General features: G+C 39.7%; 1 protein-coding gene across 5 annotated transcripts in view; it reads right to left on the minus strand.

The window, feature by feature from the left end:
* Positions 1–22,038, minus strand: part of LOC112219734 (retinoic acid receptor RXR-alpha-A) — a 157,861-nt gene extending 135,823 nt beyond the window's left edge. For 4 of the 5 annotated variants that reach the window (XM_042302299.1, XM_042302298.1, XM_042302297.1 and 1 more), the window contains exon 1: positions 21,755–22,037. In XM_042302299.1, coding sequence (XP_042158233.1) covers positions 21,755–21,782 — 28 coding nt within the window. In that variant the 5' untranslated portion in view covers positions 21,783–22,037. Of the gene's footprint in view, positions 1–21,754 lie in introns of all 5 variants that reach the window. The other variant, XM_042302296.1, reaches the window with a different exon arrangement.
* Between the last annotated feature and the right edge of the window lie 691 nt (positions 22,039–22,729).

Consider the following 22,729-nt stretch of genomic DNA (forward strand, 5'->3'; position numbering starts at 1 on the left):
ACAAGGCATATTGACATTTGAGAGAGACATACAGCGAGGCATACAGTAATCACCGGTGTTGATTTGGGAGAGCTAGCTAAAACAGTAGCTAAAACAGTAGGTGAGACAACAACAGCTAATCAGCTAGCACAACAACAGCAGGTAAAATGGCGATGACTAGGCAGGGAGGGTCGGATTAACTACACACAGAGCCTGAGTGCAGCTGGGGCCGACAGATAAAACATAAACAAGCAGAATGGAGTACCGTGATTAATGGACAGTCCAGCATGCATCAGCTATGTAGCCAAGTGATCAGTGTCCAGGGGCAGCGGTGGATGGGGCAGGGAAGCTGGACTGGCGAGTATTATCCAGGTAAGGTAAAAGCCGCTAGCAGTGGCTAACAATGACTACATAGCTTGTAGCTAGTTAGCTGGTTAGCTTCTGGAGGTTCTTGAGTGTGTTCTAAAAATTAAAAATAATAGCGATTCCGTATCACATTGGGTGAGGCAGGTTACCGGAAGGTATAAACAAATTAAAAATCGAAAAGAAATTGAAAGTAAATATGGGTCCAGTGAGTGTTTGGGACGCGGCGATTCAGACGGTTAGCAGACCTGTGCTAACAAGCTAACAGTTAGTAGGCCGGGGCTAAACAAGGTAGCAGTTAGTGGACCGGGGCTAAACAAGGTAGCAGTTAGCGGACCGGGGCTAAACAAGGTAGCAGTTAGCAGGCCGAATTAGCAAGCAAGGAGATAGCAAGGGCTAGAAAGTTAGCCTTTGGGGGGCGTCGCGATGGGGTGAGTCTGTTTATGCCTCTTCATGCGGTGACATTGATAGACCGGTCGTGGGTCCGGATATTGTAACCCAGGAGTATGCTTCGGTGGTAGCACAGGAGCTCTGGCCGGGCTAGCTTCAAGCTAAGTGGGTGGAAACGCTAGCCAGGAGTAATCATCCGGGGTTGCGGTTAGCTAGTTAGCTAGTTGTGAAGATCCAGCTGAAAATGTTCCGTTTACGGTGGGAATCCGGGGATAAAAAAAATATATATAGGTCCGTTATGCTCTGGTTAGAGTCGCGTTGTTCGAACTGGCGAGAGCTTTCCGAGCTAAAGGTTAGCTGATGACCGGTTAGCTGAAGACCGCTAGCAATGGTTTGTTGACTGATACCTGGTAGTTAGCTGGCTAGCTTCAGTTGAGGCGATCTGAAGTAAATATAAGTACTTTAGAGAAAAATAGCTACATTGGGTGAGGCGGGTTGCAGGAGAGTATTTAGAAGTTGAGGTTTAGCAAAATGTTTTAAAAGATATGCGAAGAAAAATATGTTAAAAAAACGATATATACGATATATACAAGGGACACGACACGACAAGACGTCCGACTGCTACGCCATCTTATATTGGTTGTGTCGCATCATTTGAAACAGGTTAAATCAATTTTGAGTGGTTGTGTTCAATCAATGACATATGTTCTCTATTTGTATTTGATTGTTGCCACTTGTGTTTACCAGTATGGATGACATGTGCATTAGAGTGCAGAATATGTTTTGAGAATGAGAATGTGTTTAGAGTTTTGCTGAAAAGTCTAAGTGAGATCTACCATGTGAAATGGTTTAAGGTATTGACAACAGACTGCATAATTAGCTAAATGAGTCCAGGCAACCTGAGAACTTTGTTCAGCCAATGGGTTTTAGTGTTTTAGCAATTGAGAAAAACTGTAAATAGAACTTTGTGTGTGCCCATGCACTGTGCCCCTACACTGCTAAACAGTGGTGGGAAAAGTACCCAAATGTCATACTGGAGTAAAAGTTAAGATACCTTAATAGAAAATGACTCAAGAAAAAGTGAAAGTCACCCAGTAAAATACTACTTGAGTAAACGTCTAAAAGTATTTGGTTTTAAATAAGTATCGAAATTAAAAGTAATAGTATAAATAATTTCAAATTCATTTTATTAAGCAAACCACGCGACAGCATTTTCTTGTTTTTTTTAATTAATTTCGGATAGCCAGTCGTACACTTCCACACTCAGACATCATTTACAAACGAAGCATGTGTGTTTAGTGAGTCCGCCAGATCAGAGGCAGTAGGGATGACCAGGGATGTACTCTTGATAGGGGCGTGAATTGGACAATTTTCCTGTCCGGCTAAGCATTCAAAATGTAACGAGTACTTTTGGGTGTCTGGGTAAACGTATGGAGTAAAAAAAAACATTATTTTCATTAGGAATATAATGGAGTAAAAGTAGTCAAAAATGTATATAGTAAAATAAAGTACAGATACCCCAAAAATTACTTAAGTAAAAATACTTTAAAGTACTACTTAAGTACTTTACACCACTGCTGCTAAACCCGTCTGCCACTTCTTTCCACCTATCTGATTCTTGGCTGGGGGTGAACATCATGGCACCTTCCTGTAACCTGTGCAGTGTGTTTTAAAGACTGTGCTGCTACTGTGGGCTTCCGGCGTGCAGCACACTGATCATCACCCAACTCATTGGCTGGCGCCTGTTGAGGTGAGAGACTTAGTAGCGCGGCTGCAGACTGGAGGTGGGGGAAGTCCCAACACCTCTATGTCTAAGAAACGCCTCATAGAAATACCATAAAACTCTATTTCTGTCTCTTCTTGTGTGTGTGTGCGTGTGCGTGTGCGTGTGTTTGGGGGGGGGGGGCACCTAGGCCACCTCACAGCGGTGTGAAATGTACAATTTCATTCTTGTTCATTCTCTGAAGGAGAGCAAAGACTTCAAAGCTCCATCACAGATCGACTCGTAATACTGTAGCTTGACCAGATTTACACTGTAGATAAACACTCAAAAACATTGATTTGCATTTTAACAACAGTATAACAGTGCTGTATCACAAGTGTTGGAATAACATATACAAATACTTGTTTTAAACTGCCTATAATTAAATGGTTTAAATGGGAGAAATCTTCAGTTGTGTTTTTGATCAGTGTACTTGAAGCTCATTAAATGTGAAATCATTCATCAATTTTTAAGACAGAAGTACAGTATGAAGATATCAGATCATGAAGGATCATAAGAAATCTGAATTCTACAGCAATTTCTATTGGGGGAATTCCAACCCGAGTTAAACGTGCGTAAATGGAACGTAATTCCATTTTTATTAACTTTGCTCTCTGTGTATCTGTGTTCATTTTGGCACACATTTTTTGATTTAGTCTAGTCTTGGTCATTTTGACTATTATTGAGTCACATGTTTGTTTACTTGAATAACGATTTAGTCTAGTTATTGTCAAAATGATGAAAACAATTCCCTTTCATTTTAGTCACATCACATTTGTATTACCTCATTAACCTATAGTAAAAATAAATCACTGACTTCCATGTGCATTTTTATGCATAACATCCAATCGCATGATTCTCTTCCCAACAGCCAAATTGGCAGAAGAAAACATTAGTAAGCATATATATATACAGTTGAAGTCAGAAGTTTACATACACTTAGATTGTAGTCATTAAAACTCATTTTTCAACCACATTGCAAGTTTCTTGTTAACAAACTATAGTTTTGGCAAGTCGGTAAGGACATCTCCTTTGTGCATGACTCATTTTTCCAACAATTGTATATAGACAGATTATTTCACTTATAATTCACTGTATCACAATTCCAGTGGGTCAAAAGTTTACATACACTAAGTTGACTGTGCCATTAAACAGCTTGGAAAATTCCAGAAAATTATGTCATGGCTTTAGAAGATTCTGATAGGATAATTGACATAATTTTAGTCAATTGGAGGTGTACCTGTATTTTTATTTCAAAGCCTACCTTCAAACTCAGTGCCTCTTTGCTTGATATCATGGGAAAATCAAAAGAAATCAGCCAAGACCTCAGAAAATAAATTATAGACCTCCACAAGTCTGCTTCATCCTTGGGAGCAATTTCCAAACACCTGAAGGTACCACGTTCATCTGTGCAAACAAGAGTACACAAGTATAAACATCATGGGACCACGCAGCCGTCATACTGCTTAGGAAGGAGACGCGTTCTGTCTCCTAGAGATGAACATACTTTGGTGCGAAAAGTGCAAATCAATCCCAGAACAACAGCAAAGGACCTTGTAAAGATACTGGAGGAAACAGGTACAAAAGTATCTATATCCACAGTAAAACAAGTCCTATATCAAAATAACCTGAAAGGCCGCTCAGCAAGGAAGAAGCCACTGCACAAAAACCGCCATAAAAAAAGCTTGACTATGGTTTGCAACTGCACATGGGGACTAAGATCGTACTTTTTGGAGAAATGTCCTCTAGCCTGGTGGAAAAAGGGGAAGGCTTGCAAGCCGAAGAACACCATCCCAACCATGAAGCACTGGGGTGGCAGCATCATGTGGTAGGGGTGCTTTGCTGCAGGAGGGACTGGTGCACTTCAGAAAATAGATGGCATCATAAGGAAGGAAAATGATGTGGATATATTGAAGCAACATCTCAAGAAATCAGTCATTGGGGCAAAAAGTCATCGAAGCTCTGCAGATTTTGTTGTGAGGATACAGATTCAATAGACCATTTATTTTGGTATTGCCCTCAGGTAGCCTGTTTCTGGTCTCAGGTTGAGGAATGGCTGAAAATTGACCCAAGAAATAGTACTGTTAGGAGATCTGGAGAGACCGGGTCAGTCAATTACTAATATACTAATACTCTTACACGGAACCCAAACCGGCTGTGCGCATGCGCCACCGTGCGATATCGTGCATAAATTTATTTTGCCCCCCCCACACCAAACGCGATCACGACACGCACGTTAAAATATCAAAACAAACTCTGAACCAATGACATTAATTTGGGGACAGGTTGAAAAGCATTAAACATGTATGGCAATTTAGCTGGTTAGCTTGCACTTGCTAGCTAATGTCAATTTGTCCTATTAAGCTAACTTGCTGTTGCTAGCTAATTTGTCCTGGGATATAAACATTGAGCTGTTATTTTACCTGAAATGCACAAAGACATCTACTCCGACAATTAATCCACACATAAAACGGCCAACCGAATCGTTTCCTAGTCATCTCTCCTCCTTCCAGGCTTTTTTATCGTTTAACTTATATGGTAATCGCATCTAAATTTTCATTGTATTACCACGACTACCAATGAGGAGATGGCACGTGGGTACCTGCTTCTATAAACCAATGAGGAGATGGGAGAGGCAGGACTTGCAGCGCAATCTGCTTCAGAAATAGGAATGAGTTCTATTTTAGCTCTTGGCAACGCAGACGCTCGTTGGCGCACGCGAGCAGTGTGGGTGCAATAATTGAATAACATGCATTTCTAAATTTATTTTGCGACGTGTCCGGTCTGGTCAGCATGTAATAAAAGTATTTATCTTCAACTCGCAATCTGTGGATCCTATTCGATTAGATAGATTGAAATTGTACGTTAAACATCACAGCATAGTTGAAAGATATGTGTTGCATAGAAACCCGAAGTGGGTGGCCAGCAGAGACCGATGGGAAGGGCTGAGGGTGACCAGCAGACATAGATGGGATGGGCTGAGGGAAGCTAAGGGTTGCTGTGTGGGAGATAGAATGATGGTCAAAGATAAAAGTAAAAAAGTCCAAGTCACAATAAAACATAACAAAAAGTCAGTTTGAATGACACTGAGGGGCAGTGTTTTTACAACTAATGCCGGTTTGCCTGAGGCTAATGCCATGCAGGTGTTTGTACACGTGCATATACCCACACTCTCATTCAAATAAACACATACAAGAACACACACATACATGTAATAGTGCCAGACATGCACACAAACATATAGAGTTGGCATTGCTGTTATGATTTTCGTTGTCCTGTTGATGTCCTTTGTCTTAAAGTTATTTTGTTTTATAATTTTTTGAGCATTGTTGTTTTCTTCTGTCTTTTCCTTTTTTCCCTTTAGTTCATTCTCTTGGTTGTTGGTGCATTAGGGGGGTTCTTGGGGTGGGGAATGGTATTAATTGTATTTTTATTTTTCTTCCTGGGGGGACTGTGGGAGGGGACTCGAATGGTTGAGGCACAGCTATTGGAGAAATGTTGGGGGGTCATGGAGGGTTCGATTTCACGTTTTGGCCTGGTGGTAGATTTGTCAACGCGCCCTTGAGTTGGGCATTGACCCTGGATGCTTCTGTGTGTCGCTCTGTATGGGAATCTGTTGGATGACTGGTATGATGTAGTTGTTAAGCGGCTTCACTGCGAGTATATTGTATGTCTCGGATATTCAATAAAAAAACTTTTTTTTTTAAAGACATCAGTCAGGAAGTTATAGCTTGGTCGCAAATGGGTCTTCAAAATGGACAATGACCCCAAGCATATTTCCAAAGTTGTGACAAAATGACTTAAGGACAACAAAGTCAAGGTATTGGAGTGGCCATCACAAAGCCCTGACCTCAATCCTATAGAAAATTTGTGGGCAGAACTGAAAAAGCGTGTGCGAGCAAGGAGGCCTACAAACCTGACTCAGTTACACCAGCTCTGGCAGGAGGAATGGGCCAAAATTCACCCAACTTATTGTGAGAAGCTTGTGGAAGGCTATCCGAAACGTTTGACCCAAGTTAAACAATTTAAAGACAATGCTACCAAATACTAATTGAGTGTATGTAAACTTCTGACCCACTGGGAATGTGATGAAAGAAATTAAAGCTGAAATAAATACTTCTCTCTACTATTATTCTGACATTTCACATGCTTAAAATAAAGTGGTTATCCTAACTGACCTAAAACAGGGATTTTTTTTATCACCTTATAAAGACATTCACAGTGCTTAAGACTGTGTAATAGACTACTGAGATTGTAGGCTATTCAATAAGATATTTTGATGTGCAACCTAATCCAGTGATTGTCATGAATTGTGGCTTGACAATAGGGTATTGATGAGCTCCAGATTTGTCGGAATTTTGTTGTTCAAATAGAGATTAATTTGCCTACATCTTTATGTGTACTAATATCATAGGCTCATTTATTTTGGGGCTAATTCACCACATGAGGAAGTGAAAACTCAAAACATATTAGCCCACACATTAGTCATGACTTACTCTAACTGTACATTTTATGTCTTAAAAAATACTTTGCAGTTGTAGCCTCCTACCCTATGCAAATGCAATGACCAATGCGCAATTGTGCATTTCACGCTTCGTGTCTTAAAACCATGTCAAATATCTTGGTTGGAAAATATTTGCTATTGAGCTCAATATTAAAAAAATATACCCACAGAAAATTGAGAACAACAGTAGTTGCTTCCAAAGCTATTTATTTCCCGCAATTGGATTTTGAAACGTTATACAATAAGAAGCCTTTTTACCGTCTCCCGGAGGGCACATCAGCAGGCCCCAGGGAAACAGGCCCTGCAGGCAATAGGCGAGGGGATAACCTACTATTGTAGACTATTCTCCCTATTATAATTCTATGCACACTAATCTTCCAACATTAACCTGGGTTGAAGAACTGAATGTGGCAATTGTCAAAATGAATCAATCCCCAGTTTTCTATATTTTGCACGTAAATGCTTTCCTAACCATTAGTATTTTTAAATCTACCAATTGGTGCAGAAACAGAGACAAATATTTATATATTTAGATTTATTTCATTGATCTGTGGATAAATTATCTGTAAAATTATTCTACTGTGTCTGTTGAAATAATTCGAACTAAAAGGCACACTGTAATTAAAGGGATGGCTTCAGATAAATGTACTGAAAACCCTATTGAATGAAAACTCCATGAGAAAATCTGTTGGCCAGCAAGTCTGAGGGTTTTCAGCTGTTGAATGACATTTCTTCAGAGCATGCAAGGGAGCCACACCTGTGACTGACTAAGGTAAGTCTGACTACCAAATACTGAAAAGTGCATACGAAAGGTGTGCTTAGGAAAGGCTTAAATTCCTAAGTCTCAATCGGCCCCATTGTGGATAACCAAACCAGTTCTCATGACTTAATCACAACATTATTACTGACTAAACTTCCAAGCAATTTTCCTGTATTAAAGCACTGTGAAAGAAAGTGTTACAAGCTATTTTACAGGGCACAATTCAACTCAGGGCGCAATTCAACTCAGGGCACAATTCAACTCAGGGCACAATTCAACTCAGGGCACAATTCAACTCAGGGCGCAATTCAAGAGATGTTCAGTTAGGTAAAGTTGGCCAGCAACAACTCCTCTTTTCTTCCCTAGTCCTTGATGGAGGTTTGACCATAATACTCTAGTGGACTGTGTTCTGACTCCCCCCCCTCCCCCTCTCTCTCTTCCTCGCAGTATAGAGCCGTGGGATCTCTGGGTAGGAGGGCAGAGTGATCTTTCTCTCTGTGCAAATTATGAGTGTGATCTGGTCAAATCCCCACAGAGACTTCAAAAGAGTGGCTGTGTGCATCCTGAATACTCTCAGTCCCACAGAACGGAACAGACACATTCTCACATTCATTCAGCCTGCAAATCAGCCAGACAGGTGGGCATCCAGAACGTGTCCTGCAGTGCAGGAAAAGGAATACTCTATAGGAATAGATTCACAGTAGAGCATTTCAGCATGAACGGAATGGTCTTAGAATGGTAAAAGCTGAATGGTAAAAAAAAAAGAAGCTTGAATGCCCAAAGCAAAATTCCTCCAATGATAAAGCACGCAGGGGTCAGGGGTCAAGGTTTAAGGTTCAAAGTTCAGCGCAGCCCTTATCAATAAACCTCTCCCACTACCTTAAACACAAATAATTAACAACTGTTTGAGCGATTGCCATGAACCTCTGTCTGAAGCCCAGTTTGTGATGAGTATTGTTCTGAAAGCAGAAACAGGCTGGGGCTGGGGTGATACAGCACATGATCATCAGCATGGAGGTGCACAGCTTCTCTCTCCCAGTCAGTTCCTTTTTTACTGCCAGCAGAGCAGAACATTAATGCTTAATGCACAGCAGAACATACACTATATCCTATGAAAAGTGGCAGTCTATACTTCCAAGGCACTTAACTTCCCGTTTGAAAAAGAACCTCGAATTTTCATTTTCATTTCATAATTGTGTTTAAATTTTTTCTCTGTCTTGTACATTTGGTTCTGATGCCGGCAGGGAGGGAGGGGGAGGGGTGGCAGGGAAAGGGAGAACATTTTCTTTGAATTGAAGGAGTAGTGAGGCTTGAGGGGGCGTGTGGAAGAGAGGGTCAGGGAGAAAGAGAGAGCTGTCACTTTAAGTCGTTAACTTTCACTATAAACCTCTTCCAATAAAAATGACAGCTGCAGCCCCCTCTCAAAAGGAAAGCAAAAGCATCACATGAGGAACACAACACTGGACGGCTGTGAAAGACAAAGTTGTCCAAGACGTTTTGGCGGTGCAGAGCCCACCCCTTCACCCCCCTCCACGCAACCACCCCCCTACCAGACACACCCACTCCCATTATTACCTTTGTTCCTGAATTACTGCCAGGAGAGGAACACAGCCTGCAGTCTCCCACCCTCTGCCTGCACCCCCCCAACGTTCTCATCAAAGACCATGAACTTCACTGGTGGGAAGACGAGGGGGCGGGGGTTACCTTCTATTCCTAAAGTAGGCTACCCCCCAAACATACACAAGAACAATAAAGTGTATACCCTTGACTTGTAGAGGTACTAGGAATAACAAACAACTTCAGTAACAGGTGGTGGGACACACTTATAAAACCAGCTCATCAATAATGAACATACCAGACATTGTTGAGCTCAACTTTATTTAGCAAACTACTATGTTTTCTTTAGGTTTGCAGTCAGGGTTGAGTATAACACCAAGGCCAACGCCATTCTGGCTTCCACCAAAAGGTCCCTGTCCAATCTGGTTCCACCAAATAGAAAGAGGAAAAGTGAACCTATCCCTTAGAGTGCCTCTATATTTGTCTCACCATCACAATCACCATCACTGCCATGCTAAAAGCAATACTTTTTCATGAAATGTTACTTTCTGAACCTGTGTCAGCTCTCTCTGCAGTCTTATTTAAGTTCAGTCAGTTCCATTATCAAATCAAATTGTATTGGTCACATACACATATTCAATATGTTATTGTGGGTGAAGCGAAATGCTTGTCAAAAACACACACAAAAAACAAAATACTGCAAAGTTTCATAGGAGCTAGAAGCAGAGCTGCTATGTCTGTTGCCGCCATCCTACAAGCAACCAAACAACAAAACCCATAAAAATGTTGAAACAGTGTAGCAACCCTCATGTTACATGATACATTAGGTTAAATGAGGACGGTTATCCTTAGTTGTCTCTAGCCATAGATAACATAGTTGCAGTACATCTCAGGTATTACTAGATCTGCTCTCTTCCCCTATGGAGAAGACAACCAAGCCTCTTACGACCACGTCATTTCCTCTGTTTAATAATACACCCTATTCTCCCAAAATACATCCGAGCTGGCGAAGAACACTATCCTTTTTAATACATGGTTTCTTGGCTTATTGTGACGGCCACACTCAAATTCCTCTGACTAAATTGACACTCCGTCTGTTTTCAATGTCACTACTCCAATATTTACAGCTTTAAGTGAAGCGGGAGAAAAACAGAAAAAACAGGCTCCAGTGGCTAGTTAGCAGCATATAGAACATGCCGTGCCAAAAGCAGGAGGTCATCACCACAGCCAACAATCAATCCAGAACTGTAAAATGCTCTAACTGGTATTTCAAACAGTGGCATGTTTTGAATCCTAATGCAAGACAACTCTAGATAATTACACAGAGCGAGCAACTACTCAATACATTCAAGGGCTTATCAGAGTTAGTGGTGTCCTTGAAGTGGACAATTAACAATCAGAGCATTAGCGAGGATTTAAATCCAGAGTTACGGGCTGACAAATCAAGAACTGACGACAAATGGCATGCTGATACAGCATGTTGAAACAGTGTGGAATGATTAGAACCTCAGCTGTACTAAAGAGGCATAGAAAGATGCTGATTAATAATACACTATTACACTATTACACTGCTATTACACTGCTATTACACTGCTATTACACTGCTATTACACTGCTATTACAACACACATGCAGACTTCAAGCTATGCTGGGCCTGTAAACATTTTCGAAAAAAATCATACTGTCAATGATTCTAACACGGAGACACGGAAACTACAGTAGGCCTGTAATAGATAAATGCCTAGTTAAAAGAAGGTTAAATAAGAAAAATAAAAAATGTAAAACAGTAACCTGTCATATCTACGTGAAAGTTGGCATGGTGATTTCTGATAAGACACATAAAGGCCAGTGTGATCACAGTGCCAGTGATCAGGTGTGTAATCAGATAGAGATATCCCAGAAGTCCCTGTGCCTCTCATCTGTGCAGATTGGTAGTGGTGGGCGGGGGGGCAGGGGGGGGCTGCTGATATGTGTCAAGTTGTAACATGAGGCGCCCCTGAAAGACCTGCAGTCACAATAACACGGCTGCCTACAGCTTCGGGCTATGTCTCTCCTACAGGGGACAAGTTGTGCTCTATACAGTTCACCAGACATGCAGTAGCTGGGTTTTAATCGTTTACACTGTGAGTGTCTGTAAGTGTAAAGACTTTAAAGAACTAGGCCTATAGAACCACATGATATGTTGAAATATTATAGTTCTAAGTTATTTTCCCATATTTTGGGACAAATAGATAACAGGCCTAGGCTGTACTGTATATAGCTAATTACCCCATCAGATAATAATAACAATAATTCAAATTATAGTCATCATAATAATATTTTCATCATAATTAAGTGTAATGAAAAAAAGGTACCCGCGCTGAAGCAATACATTTAATGAACATAATTCTGAACTGCAATGTATCAGAGAAAAATATGAAATAGTGACATTCTCATTAGAATAAAAAACATGTAGTATACATTTCAATATAGTGTTGCACGGTATAAAGGAACTTCTGTACTTTTTCAATACTTGAACATGAAAAATTGTTCAGTACTAGAATTTGTGTTACTTTCGTACTTTTGCCAAATGTGTCTCACGTCATATACGAACTGAGAGGATCGAGTCTGTCTAGTTATTTGTCTGAATCTTCTCAAGGTGGCAGTAGTAAGCTAGCCAGGCTACTTGCTCTTGCGCATGCAGTAAACACAGTGCGAGCCACTTTTTAGAAGCATGCGAGAGGAGAGAAAATGCTGACAGCATGGCTTCTTCTAACGAAAACATCATACCGTCACGCCCGGAACTTGTTGGCAAAACCCGTTTCAGAAGCAAACTATGGGAATACTTTGCTTACAGAGCAGATGATGAAGGCCAGCCCGCCGAAACAACTATGGGAATACTTTGCTTACAGAGCAGATGATGAAGGCCAGCCCGCCGAAACAACTATGGGAATACTTTGCTTACAGAGCAGATGATGAAGGCCATCCCGCCGAAACAACTATGGGAATACTTTGCTTACAGAGCAGATGATGAAGGCCAGCCCGCCGAAACAACTATGGGAATACTTTGCTTACAGAGCAGATGATGAAGGCCAGCCCGCCGAAACAACTATGGGAATACTTTGCTTACAGAGCAGATGAAGGCCAGCCCGCCGAAACAACTATGGGAATACTTTGCTTACAGAGCAGATGATGAAGGCCAGACCGCCGAAACAACTATGCAAAAGGTGTTGCAAAGCAGTGCAGGGGAGTTGTAGTTCCAAAACGACATAAAAACTATTTTACACGTGATATTTTCATTGTAACGTTATTCTATTAGCAACTAAATTCAAATCATTTTTGAGCAACATTCATGTAAGCATTATAATATGATTACAACCCAAAAGAAATGCACTTATTACTTAGCTATGACAGCAATACATTTAGACTACTTCACGTTTGCCAGCAGCCCTGGTGTCGTAAATAGTTACCACATCCACAGTTGAGAAAGTGGTGATGGGAAACTTTCTGCACATGCCATGGTCAGTGTGAACCGGAGTGACTTGATACAACGCTGGCCAAACAAGAGGTAGCTACAAACAAAACAGAGTTAAATGGTTCCAGTCTGCCGTGAAGCTTTCATCTATGTACAATATACGGGTAACAGCCTAGCTACATTTTCAGATATTATAAATTTCAAATTTTGTCAGAAAGTCGTTTTCATTGTAAATTAAAGGTTGCGAACATTAGCTTGCTGTTATGATCTGTGGAGTAATATTATTCGAATCAGAAACCCATTTACATTTCTAGTTATAGCCTAAGTTTAGCTAGCTAGCGTTGAACCTAGTTGGTTTGCTTTATACTACAGCTATGGCAATATTTGTATTGGTAGTAGTATGAGTTGGGATTATGCCGGTTTATTAATTTAGCTAGCTAGCTACATTTCTAAACCAAAGATTCCACTTAGCCAGATGATTACATGACCCATCAAGTTAGCCAGATGTGTCTGGAGGTGATCACACAGCCATCTATTGTATTTCATGAACATGTGTACATGTCTAGACTACAGTGACCCATCCACTTAGCTAGATGTGGCTGAGGGGTGGTTATAGCATTTCTTTCAAATGAACCATCAATTTAGACAAGTGTGTCTGGGTAACCGTCATCTAATAATTCATGAAATATTTTTATCTGGACACTTTCTGTACACCTTCTGTATTCGGTGCATGTGGCAAATAAACGTAGATTTTATTTGGTACAGTGTGTGTTTACCAGAGACGGTAATGTGAACAACAATATGACCTGCACCAAAGTCAGATTAGGATATAGGCCAAGGACTAGATAAAGTGTATTTTTACCTGGAGTTTTTCCTTATTTTAGACTACTACTTTCACCTACTTTCACTTTTAGTCTTGAAAACGTTGGTTGTTTACTACACAACTCACTCTTTTTAGCACATGGCCTCACATTTGAATCCTTAAAGAGATGGGTGGGGCTAAGGCTTAAGAGGGTGTTTATGATGCTGAATGGGTTTAGACAAAGTAGAGCTCTCCAGTAGGTGTAACAAAGCATTGAAGGGACATTTTCTCAAAAGTGGGGTTACAAGTTAATCAACTTTCAAAGCAGAATTACTTTCCCATTGTTCCTCAACTGCAGTGTATGATATGCAATGTCTCTACTTTTATCCAATGTAAAAAACACAATTTCAAATTTTACTACATAGGACCGAATACAGGTGTATGTCACATTTCTACAAATACTTTTCTTTAAATCTGATTTTAAACCTTACCTTAACCTTAACCACACTTTCAACCTTATGCCTAACCATAACCTTAAATGAAGACCAGAAAGCTATTTTGTTACTTATACATTTTTACTTGTAGCCATTTGACTTTGTGGCTGTGATAACTAGTGAAAACTCAGCTCCGGGGCAGAGCATTGCACCATGGAAGTTGAAATGCACTCTGGGAATAATAGTATGCCGTGTAAAATCCATTGGATTTCTATAGTATGTAGACTATTGCAATATAGAAGCTTCAGAAAAGAGCTTCAAAGTGTCATTTTTATGCCGTTTTGGAACTAAACTATTAACTTAATACATTCAATTATTTTGCTGTAATGAATAATGAATTAGAGGTCTAATGAATGTCATTAGATCCAATATTATGGACATAGATAAGCAAATTAACCTTGATATGAATGACATTACATGTATAACAGTTTAGATGTAACTGTAAAATCATTTTGTATGCTCCGAGACTCATATATGGTTTGGCATAAAGAAAATTTGAGATATTCTGTTATTTAATATGGTGTTTTATTTTTGAAAGAAATGTAATATAGAATAGAATACATTATATTTGATATTTAGTTGTTCTCCCAGTAATCAACATACCGAATGTTTAAAATAAATGAATGTTTAAAATAATAAAGCCTAGTGGTTATTCTGTGACTTTTGCCATGGTATCGTTTCAAAATCGAGTATCATTTTGGTACTGAGTATCATTTCGGTATCAAGTATCAGGATACTAAACTTGGTATCGGTATCAAAGTAAAAATGCTGGTATCGTGACAACACTATTTCAATATACAGTACACTGCCTTCAGAAAGTATTCATACCCCTTCACTTACAGTTTTCCACATTTTGTTGTGTTACAGCCTGAATTCAGAATGTATTTATCACCCATCACCACATAATACCCCATAATGACAAAGTGAAAACATGTTTTTAGCCATTATTGCACATTTTTTGTAAATGACATACAGAAATATCTAATTTACAAAAGTATTCACACCCCTGAATCAATACTTTGTAGAAACACCTTTGGCAGTGATTACAGCTGTGATGCTTTCTGCGTAAGACTCTAAGAGCTTTCCACACATGGATTGTGCAACATTTGACCATTATTCTATTCAAATTCTTCAAGCTCTGTTAAATGAGATTTTCAAGTAGTAGTAGTTTAAGTCAACACTGTAACTCGGCCATTCAGGAACATTCACTGTCTTCTTGGTAAGCAAATCTAGTGTAGATTTGAGCTTGTGTTTTAGGTTATTGTCCTACTGAAAGGGGAATTTGTCTCCCAGTGCCTTGTGGAAAGCAGACTGAACCAGGTTTTCCTCTATGATTTTGCCTGTGCTTAGCTCCATTCTCTTTATTTTTTATCCTGAAAAACTCCACAGTCTAACGATTACAAACATAACCATAACATGATGCAGTCACCAATATGCTTGAAAATATGGAAAGTGGTACTCAGTAATGTGTTGTATTGGATTTGTCCCAAATATAACACTTTGTATTCAGGACAAAAAGTTAATTGCTTTGCCACACTTCTTGCTGTATTACTTTAGTGCCTTTAGTGACGTAACATCTCAATTTAATCCATTTTAAATTCAGGCTGTAACACAACAAAATGTGGAAAAAGGCTAGGGGCATTACAACTACATTTTTAATCATTACTTAATTGCTTCAAAATGTTACATTTTATAAAGAAAATATTTGTTTTGCTTTCATAATCTGTATGTATTATTGCCAATTCCAGAGAATAAATATAATTTTTTAACTTGTAAACGTTGGATGAAACATAGCAACAGAGCACTTTCACATCGGTTCGGTGAAAGCTTGCTTGTAACACATCATCAGGTTTTCGCAGCACTATCTTATTTGCACTATTAAATCATGAATTAATTAAAGTACAAACTAGCTAGGTAGCTAACTATATCATTTGAATCAAGCTACAATAGGCTATTCAATCTGAGGATTTTCCTATTTTCCCAATATGTGGCATCAACTTATTGGTGACTACTTTTCGACGCTGAGCCAGAGAGCGTCACCATCAGCGACTCCACAGGCAGCACAGACAACGACTCAGACGAGCTCACCAAAGTCGAGGCCGAGCCCTGAAGGCAACCGAAGGAAGACCACTCGTTAATGGTGGATCTGTTAGTTACGGTGTTTCAGTCGGTCGAGGGAGAATATGTCAGTGATGCTGAGCAAGACATTGAAAAGGCTTGCTTGTTCAGGTGCACTTGCAAGTCCAACGATGGGAACCCCGGATATTTGCTTTTTACCCCCGAGGAGATGGTCAAGAGACGTGACCAGATTAATTAACTCACCAATGGTCAGTGGTGGAAAAAGTACCCAATTGTCATACTTGTGTAAAAGTAAAGATACCTTCATAAAAAATGTAAAAGTATTTCACCCAGTAAAACACTACTTGAGTAAAAGTCCAAAAGTATTTGGTTTTAAATATACTAAGTATCAAAAGTAAATGAGGGAACACTCCAACACTCAGACATCATTTACAAAAGAAGCATGAGTGTTTAGTGAGTCCACCAGATCAGAGGCAGTAGGGATGACAAGGGATGGTCTCTTGATAAGCACATGAATTGTAAAGTAAAGTACAGATACCCCAAAAAACAACTTAAGTAGTACGTAAAGTATTTTTACTTAAGTACTTTACACCACTGCCAATGGTAAGTGCTTGCCATTAAACTATTTGTCAAGTTTAGTTGGCTGTGAGTGTGTAATGTGTGTGTGTGTTTCTGCGTCTGTCCATCTGTCAGTGTTTGAGTGTGATGAGGCACAAGTAGACTGACTAGCTAGCTAGTTTGTGTATTAAAGCCAAGTATGTGTGTGTGTATGAGTGAGTTAACGTGTGGCATGGGAGAAAGAGGGAGAGAAGAGGGGGATGTGTAGCCCATGCAACCAAGCTAGCTATGTAGCTAGTAATTTATTGTACCTGTGTATGTGTTGTGTGTGTGTGTGTGTGCGTGTGCGTGTGTGTGTGTGTGTGCGTGCGGTGGGTGCTTATATTTGTCCTATTACATAAATGCATGAAATTGCCATCAATAAAGTTATCGCATACCTTTATATCAAACATGATCCATTAACACTACTAGTAAAAGTGTGTGTGTCTTTTGCATGTGTGCACTGTTTGTGGTGTGTGTGTGTTGTATGTGTGTGTGTGGGGGGGGGGGTGGGTTCATCCATGCATTTCAATGAGTGCAGGTTATGTTTAGTTTGTCTGTGTTATTGTTGTTGATATTACTTGAAAATGTATTGGCTAGAATATATTATGAAGATGACTGAATGTTAAAGAATTATATATTGTTGTTTGTCTTGTTTTCAGATGAATAACATCTAGTGCTCACTGGCAAGTTGGCTGGTTCCATTAACCTCTGCAAGGAAACGAGCAAACAAAAAGAAACAAAACATCAGAGGACATTATTTCCTTGATAGTCAGAAAATCTACAGAGAAACATTCGAGTTTCTACACGGGGAAGTTTTCTTTAGAGTAATACAACTTGATGTTTTCTGTTGTTATTGGGGCTGCGACAGCATGAAAAAGTTCATGAGTTTTTTAAGAAAGTATGAGTAGTAGGCTGCAGCATGAATAGAAATACAAGAGCTAATTTATTTTCTGATTTGAGTATTTCTACAAAAAAAACTGACTGCAGTGAAAGTTCTACAAGGAACATAGTATGGCTCCCAGGAAGAAGAGGCGTGGCAGTCATCTTGCCAGCACATGGGTGCTGTCCTACAAGGATATTCAGAGAATCGTCCACTACGTCAACTTCGCACATGTCCAAGCGATGCCGCTCCCAGGACAGATCTTTGGATTTAAGAGGGCAGACATCCAGGTGCTACCGACATTTGAGACCAAGTCCTCTGTGTGGTATAAGTAGTAAAAGCTTTGATGCGTGATCATTTTCCTGAATCTTGATACTAATATTTGCAAAGACTCTAATGATAGTCTACACAAATCGTATCCAAAGAGACTGTAAGTCCTTCCTCTCTGCTGACGTATGGTCAGATTTTGTTTAATGTTTCTCATTTTAGTTGAGAAACATTTGACATTAACGTAATTTACCAAACGCTCCAGAACGACTTACATGAGCAATTAGGTTGAAGTGCCTTGCTCATGTGCACAGACAGATTTTTCACCTGCCGCCCCAGAGATTACTCTGACCGCTTTTAGTGCTCACCCCTCTATCCCCTTCACTGTTTCAGTTCTTTTCAGATGTTGTTTACTCTGTATGACTATCATACAGAGTATGCAGGACCTGGCTTTGTGAGAGGGTTGCTTGGGAACATCTATACTCATTATCTGTGACGTATTTATAAGATATGTTATTTAACGTGATATGTTAGAGGACTGTGTGTGTGTGTGTGTGTGTGTGTGTGTGTGTGTGTGAAGAACACAGGCACTCATGTCAATGTATTTCATGGATTGTGTGTTGTATTAAGTAAATAGCTGTTATTAATTATTTGAATAAATGTCTTAAAAGTAACTGCAAACTTTGTCAAAAACATGGTTTGGTGATGCAGCATGTAATGGCACGTAACTCGCTTGATATTTGGAGTAGAGATCATATTGGTCTCATTAGAAAGCTAGCATTCTCCTCTTTCCAGCACTGTAGACAACTGTGTGTTTTGGGGTCAATGTGACTGATTATGATAGAGCAGGTCACACATTAACACAAAAAACATCTCATGTGGTTTCTTGCAATAGCCCTCTGTGACTTTAAATAATATTTCTCTCAAAACTGTGATTCCTAAAAGATGTGTCCAGAGATTTGGTGAACCCCGATTGATCTAATATCCTAAATGAATCAGGAATGAGCATGATCAGCTTCACCATAAGGACTCTATATTCATGTCCACATTATATGTAGTGAAATAAGACCGCTCATGGTCAGTAAAGTTATGTTTTTATTGGGGATTTTCAAATGAATCATTTTCCATATTTTACAAATGTTTGTATGGAACTTTTATTTGGAAATATGTCTGTATCTGTTGTCAACTCCGTCAGTGACTAGTCTAACTCTTTCCTGCAGTCAAATAACCAAATCGTCCATGTAGTGGCCTCATGTTTGGAATGTTACTAATATTTGTCATAATTTCATAATTATAATAAACATTATTTCAAAAACCCGCCCGAAAATCGGGTGTTTCTATGTAAAACGGTTTTGTTATATTTCAGTCTTCTGTGATGTATATAAATGATGTGTAATATATGTGTAATGTTTGTAATTTGTAATATGTTTAATATGTGTAATATTTGTAATATGTAATGTGTAATATATCAAGAAAAACATGTCAAAACGCTAAATAAATTAGCCCTGGGGCATTATATAGTGCTATAACACAAAACAAAAAGAAGTTTGGAGATTTGTATGACATATTTGAATAATATAATGTTAGAATTAAACAATCAAGGCTTTTAAACACTTGTTGGACAATCATTTAAACAATTATACTGAACAAAAATATAAACACAACATTGAAATCAGTCAATTGAAATACATGAATCCCTAATCTATGGATTTCAAATGACTTGGAATAAAGATATGCATCTGTTGGTAACAGATACCCTTTAAAAAAGTAGGGGTGTGGATCAGAAAACCAGTCAGGAGCTGGTGTGACCACCACTTGCCTCATGCAGTGTGACACATCTCCTTCACATAAAGTTGATTAGGCTGTTGATTGTGGCCTGTGGAATGTTGTCCCACTCCTCTTCAAAGGCTGTGCAAAGTTGCTGGATATTGGCAGGAACTGGAACACATACACGTCCAGAGCATCCCAAACTTGCTCAATGGGTGACATTTCTGGTGAGTATGCAGGCCATGGAAGAATTGGGACATTTTCACCTTCCAGGAATTGTGTACAGATTCTTGAAAAATGGGGCCATGCATTATCATGCTTAAACATGAGGTGATGGCGGCAGATAAACGGCACGACAATGGGCCTCAGGATCTCGTCACGGTATCTCTGTGTGTTCAAATTGTATTCGTTGTCCGAAGCTTATGCCCACCGCCACCAAGCGGCACTTGGTTCACAACGTTGACATCAGCAAACCGCTCGCCCACGCGACGTCATGCACGCTGTCTGCCATCTACCCGGTACAGTTGAAACTGGGAATTATCAGTGAAGAGCACACTTCTCCAGCGTGCTATTGGCCATCGAAGATGAGCCATTGCCCACTGAAATTGGTTATGACGCCAAACTGCAGTCAGGTCAAGACCATGGTGAGGACAACAAGCAAGCAGACGAGCTTTCCTGAGATGGTTTCTGACAATTTGTACAGAAATTCTTTGATTGTGCAAACCCACAGGTTCATCAGCTGTCCGGGTGGCTAGTCTCAGACGATCCCACAGGTGAAGAAGCCAGGTGTGAAGGTCCTGGGCTGGCATGGTTACACGTGGTCTGCGGAAGTGAGGCTGGTTAGACGTACGTCCAAATTCTCTAAAACGACGTTGGAGGCGGTAGAGAAGTGAACATTACATTCTCTGGCAACAGCTCTGGTGGGCATTCCCTGCTGTCAGCATGCCAATTGCACGCTCCCTTAAAACTTAAGACATCTATGGCATTGTTTTATGTGACAAAACTGTACATTTTATTATTGTACCCAGCACAAGTTGCACCTGTGTAATGATCATGCAGTTTAATCTGCTCCTTGATATGCCACACCTGTCAGGTAGATGTATTTTCTTGGCAAAGGAGAAATGCTCAATAAAAGCGATGTAAACAAATTTGTGCACAAAATTGGAGAGAAATATGCTTTTTATGCGCATGAAAAATGTCTGGGATCTTTTATTTCAGCTCATGAAAAATGGGACCAACTCTTTTACATGTTGTGTTTATATTCTGGTTCAGTAAACATGCCTTTGATGGTGTCTGATGGAGTTGACATGAATCCAGTTAGTTGCATTGTATGAAATAGGTTGTTCTGTTACATGGTGTGATAGCTCATACTTTGGTCTATCAAAACATATATTTCAAATTTTGCCCATCTTTCAATAATTCCTGAGCTTTAAACAGCAACATTTTCTCTCAGCCACATGGCAAAATTAGTAAAATAGCACGAGATTAGCTATAAAACTGCACTTTAGGTTTTTAAGTATTTAATATACTAAGTCCCCAAGTGCATACGCAATATAGCGTAATTTAGCCAGGTTTGTCTCCCTGGGACAGTTGGCTATATGTCAAATGAATGCTCGAGTGGGTTTTGTGTAAATTCGATTTTAGATAGTAGCCTATCTCGTTAAAAAAAAATCGAATCAAATGGACAATATTTAGCAGAATATTCAGATATGAACTCTATTGAAAGAGAGTATGATTTTTCTGAATGAGATGTCACCCTAATCAGGCGGATGTCATCAGAACAGATAGCAGTGGCACACGAGAGTGAATTGTAGTATTTGACAAGCCTGACGCGACTCAAGTTTTTTGTGCAACATACCGTGAAACATTTCTTGAAAACTTCCAAAAAATAAGTCTGTCTTTCCATATATTGTGCACAACGTAGACTAAACATGACTTTTATTTTACCTGACTGTAATTACTCATTTCTGAAGCTTCAAAATACAGTGCATAAACGAGACTATCACTCGTAAACGCTGCGTGAGTCTGAACGTTGTAACTAACATTATAAACTCAAATCTTGAGATAACAAAAAATTCGAAGTAGCAAAAACTTACCCAATGACAAGAAAGGTTTGGTTTCCATGTCTGGTGGGTTAGCTCATGCCAGCTGACACGACCGTGTGAGTTTTCAGGCGGGAAACAAGGGCGTTATTCTACAAGGCTGGAAAGATGGATCCAGGGCAGTAAAAGTGACAGTCTTTCAAAAACGACGTTCGTTAGTGTCAAAATTCACCTAATGTTTCTACTTCTGTTTGCTCACTCAGCTGCGCTCACTCCTTGCGCTCCTCTCTTTTTAGTTAGAACTCCAACTACTGGATCCGCACTGCAACAGGGACCCTCGCAAGGGGGACTCCCACCAACGCAAGAAAACCGCAACGACACACGAGAAAGGGGGAGTTCATTATTAACCCTTGTAGGACTTTTACTTTCGATGCCAACGTCTGAACATTCGTCTGAACACAAGTGTCCTCATATAGTTGTCACTTTAGCGTCGGTCCATTACAAACTGAATATTGAGACGGTATGAAACCAATTTATCCAAAACTCGAATTTACACACGACTTGGCATCTCAAAATAAGGTTGAATTGAGGCAAGGGGAAGGTAATTCAAGTGCATGCTTTTCTCGTGAAGGAAGGCATTCTCACGTTTCCGTTGTTTAGCATACACCTATTGTATTTAACCCAGTCAAATCAAAGCTGTGGTATGGGCATGAAACATCCATAACAGGCCTATTGAAAATAATTACATTTCTCATGTTCAAAGTATAGGCTAATGATTATACTAATGTATCAAAGGGAGAGACAATAACTGAATATGAAGTAATAAAATAATGTCAGGGCTTGAAAAGGGGTAGGATGGGGTTACAGTAAGTCAGTGGTTCCCAACCTGGGGTACTTGGGCTATCCACATGGGGATACTTGGGAAGACTCATAAGACCATAGGCCTACTGGTAAAATGCACGAGGGATACTTTGTGGGTTCTTCAGACAGAGCAAAATGTGATTTGGGGTAAAGTAACCAAGAAAGGTT

This window comes from Oncorhynchus tshawytscha, linkage group LG20, assembly GCF_018296145.1.
Source record: "Oncorhynchus tshawytscha isolate Ot180627B linkage group LG20, Otsh_v2.0, whole genome shotgun sequence".
Taxonomy (NCBI): Eukaryota; Metazoa; Chordata; class Actinopteri; order Salmoniformes; family Salmonidae; genus Oncorhynchus; species Oncorhynchus tshawytscha.